Below are 4074 nucleotides of genomic sequence, written 5' to 3' on the forward strand. Positions count from 1 at the left end.
CGGTTTCAACGGCTTTTGAGGTGAGCTTAGGTGCTGCTGTAATTAGTTTGAACTAATCGTATTAAGTTCGTATGCTACTGACCAAACAGTTATCTACGACTGTGGAGTATATGTAATAACACATAAGACTAAACCTTTTTAAATGGTAGATATTGTTTTATATTTTGTTATAAAAATCACGTCTAGCTAAGAAACAAATAATTTCCGGTCGAAACTTTATAGTATTAGAGGAGTTAGGGACGAGACCCTATAAGTTCAAGTGCCTTTATTACGTTTGGGTAAAGTCGGCAAAGCGAAGAACTTTATTAGCAATAAAAAATATGGTATATGCTTCTCTTCTATGCCAGCATAATTTGGTCAAATATCTGTCTTTCCCCAGTAGGAATTCACGCGATAAACCTAAATACTTCTCCGGATGCCAATCATAGCAGAAGAAAATGAAGAGGATTGGTATTCATGTTTTAATAGTAGGAATTTTAAGACTTCCAAAAGCAGATTTTTTTAAGATCGCTCGACCGTTGAAAGAGAACCAAAGGGTTCCACAAATTAGAAAATAGAGCTCGTCGACTTACAAAGTTCTGGCGTTCAGAATTAATATCTATTTCTTTACAACTCTTTACAGATACAAAATAACGGTCCCAGTCCGCTTAGTTCCTTTCACTTAATTGTTGATTTTCCTATTGGATTCAGCGGCGGCCAATATATCAGCAACTACTCAGCGCAAGCTTATTTCAAGGACCATGAGTATTCTAGTTTAGAATTCAACAAATCTGCACCAGCGTCGCCACCAATATTGAACACTACCGAGATATTATACTTGAATCATTTACCCGAAAATCACACGACTTTTGTCAGTTGCCAATCGACCGAAAACTCCGAAATGTCGTGCGCCTTGAGTGATTTACTGCTGACGAATGCCTTGTTCCCTGGCGAGAATATCACATTGTTATTGAACTATGAAATGAACTGGAAAAAGGCTGAGAAACTGCTGCCAAGCAATAGTCAATATTTGGCCCATGTTGCAATGGTGAATTTTAGGACAGATATACCCCTAAATGGGTGAGTAATTATTTACTTAAATACATATGTATATTGATTATATTACTTACTTATTTCTTTAATTTTATAGTAACTTAAGTATTAAAAAGCATTTCAAAGGCGCCATATTTGTGAAGATCGCTAAACGTAATCTATTCTGGATATATTTGGGCGCCATAATTGGTGGTATACTTTTGCTTATTGGAATGATATTGCTGCTAAGAAAGGTGAGCAAACTTGAACAACTTTCTCCGTTTTGTTAGGCTTTAACATACCTGGTGGTGAATCGAACACACAAAGTAATAGGCACGCAACTACAAGTTGAGTGAGAGAAGAGTACGCAGTTTTAACTCATACCTTAATAATAAGAAAATCTACATAAGAATTTTTGTTTAGTATGAAAACTTCTACTCTCAAACAAGGCGTGAAGGAAATGACGAATCAAAGACGGCTCATGCTGCTCATTAAACATTTGTGTGAAACTCCTTAAGCGCATCTGAAATCTTCATTGATTAACAACAACTCTTTCTTTTTCTTATTTAAATATTTCTTGCTTCCAGCTGGGCTTCTTCAAACGATTGACAAAGGAGGAAATGGAGAAGAATTTGATTGAAAAGCGTGAAAAGGCGCGCATGAAGGAGGATCTCGATGTGTGTGTGGCCGAAATAGAGGATGATTTAACCAGTTCTTAGTGGTTTTCATGCAGTGCAAAGATTATTAAAATATTAAATATTATTAAGTCAATTGTTGATCATATATGAAGATACACATTTATTCACGGTTTTTTGTTAAATATAAGAGTATTAAATTCTCTAGAACTAAAATATACGCTGAAAGTTTTTCATAAATATTTACCCATACTAATACTCAGTGCGACCCTTCCTTACCTTATAAATGAAATCAAGCTGCAAAGCTTCAATAAGGCTTCAAAGATGATCTTTCATTGCTCATTATGTCGTCAGACAGTCGTAACTCCGCTGTAAGCTTATGTTGTATCCCAAAAGCTTTTGAGCTTTGAAGAATCTATACATAGACGATCAATTATGTTATTTTTTACAATGGGTCCATAACTACATATGTATATTCGTGCGGTTTTTATGCCCCGAATTGAGAATATTAAGACTGCCACGAAGTTTGTAATATCAAGAAGGAGACGTCGGAAGCTCTTTAAAATATATATGTTTAAGTAGAAATGGTCATTAAGAAGAGCTGAGTCGATTTGGCAACGTCCCTAAGTCAGCACACCTGTTTGATCTCACTACATTTGATTTTTGATTTGATTCTAACCTAATGAATCTAGTTATAGACCCAATATATAATTATTTTGAGCGTACAAAAAGTCTACAGAGAAACCTAAAAGTTTGCTAATTTTTTTTCTTCGTAACTCCATGAAACCTGGTACAGAATATTCGAAATAGAAACTGCTATTGAAGGGGAAATTCAATACGGATGATAAGATCTTGGAAGGAAAATCTACGCAAGGCATTTTTGGACTTATAAGTTTGAATTTTTGGTCAGGGCACCAGTAGTTGACTTGACTCACTTGTAATTGGAGCCTTTAGAACAACGCCAAGTCGGGCACTAAACGTATTTTTGCAAATATTATCTACTTCGTTGTTTTATAAGCAACTGACAGCGAAGTCAGCTCTTAGACTGAGGGAATCCCCCTTATCAGTCACCTGCAATAAGGAGCATTCTAAGATACCTAATAATTTTTCCTTCAACCGACTACCATAGATTTTCGAAATCCTATAAAATTCAAACTAAATTCGATCTCCAATATTGCCTTCCCTTCAAGACAAGAGTGGGAAAGGTACGAGGTAGACAGGGACGCAAGATTAGCATCTATACGAATGGGTCCAAACTAGATAATCGAGCGGGAGGTGGTGTCTTTTCAGCAAATTTAGATACCCAAGTCGCCTTCCGTTTACCAGACCACTGCATTGTCTTTCACTGCTGTTCATTTTTACATGCAATTTGTTCGGCGACCATCTTGCAACTATGCGAGACCGTTTCCGTGAATTGTGAACAATCAGCTGATAATTCAAAGCGTTTATTTTTTTGTTTAAATAAAAAGGAAAAGGTAAGTAAATTCAATGCACTAAATTATATTCTTATTTTATTAATATGCATAACTCAATTGATTATTTAATAAAAAAAAACGTTTACGTACAAATGGAACATTACGATGGTCAGAAGGGCAAATAAAAAGACCTACTCAAATGCGGCATTTAAAAACGGAGTTTTTATCTGCGTTCAAGTGGAAACGCCTACTTGAAAGTGGCGATCCTCCCAGTGTCACAGAGTACATAAAAAGAGACCTGTACGTGATATTTGGACATCGCATAAGTGTTCAGCCTTAGAATTGAGTTCAGAGATGGATCCCGACACAAGTTTTTTGAGTTCGTTAGTCAGTCCGTTCGTTATACTACCGTCTGCAAATGAGGTTGTCCGTCCGCTAGTTTACATCAGACACATGCACATCTGCACCAAAAACAACTCTCAAAGACCTCACAGCAGTTCTGATCCCATTTCCTTACTCAAACTCAAAACTGAAAAGCTTAAATAGACAAAATATGATAACTTGTTTAATTTTTTCCAATTTGACTCTTTCTAAATGAGTTTCTTTTAATTATAGTAACTGAGTGAAATGGTCCACCATTAAGTAATTTATGTTACTTTTTATAAAAATACTAGAGAACCCGTCCACGCTTCACTGTGGCTGATACATAGATAATATTAGTTAATGAGATATAGCATTTTTGTGAAGCAACTTGTCTAGTTTACAAAAAAATGGATCACAAAGCGTTTCGTGTGTTAATAAAGCATTGCTTTTTGGGGAGAAAATACTGTTGAATTCTGGGTCTGGGAAATCCACCGTTGCTGAGCTGGAAACAGGCGAAATGAGCACCAAGGACAATGATGCTCTAAAGAGGCGAAACCTTTGTGCAAAGTGGGTGCCTCGCAAGTTCATAATTCAACAAAAGTAACGAATAACTGATTCTGAGGAGTTTTCGAGTGCTCTTTAATCGTAAT

General features: G+C 36.1%; 1 protein-coding gene across 1 annotated transcript; it reads left to right on the top strand.

Moving 5' to 3' along the window:
- Window positions 1-5: 5 nt before the first annotated feature.
- On the top strand, window positions 6-1834 carry LOC126754954 (integrin alpha-PS3-like; the record flags this gene model as incomplete). The annotated part of the gene is made up of 4 exons (XM_050467186.1): window positions 6-20; window positions 623-1059; window positions 1130-1265; window positions 1599-1834. Coding segments are annotated over 4 exons (720 nt in total), but the record flags the coding sequence as incomplete, so codon positions are not given.
- Between the last annotated feature and the right edge of the window lie 2240 nt (window positions 1835-4074).

The sequence above is a fragment of the Bactrocera neohumeralis genome, chromosome 4 (assembly GCF_024586455.1).
Source record: "Bactrocera neohumeralis isolate Rockhampton chromosome 4, APGP_CSIRO_Bneo_wtdbg2-racon-allhic-juicebox.fasta_v2, whole genome shotgun sequence".
NCBI classification, from domain to species: Eukaryota; Metazoa; Arthropoda; class Insecta; order Diptera; family Tephritidae; genus Bactrocera; species Bactrocera neohumeralis.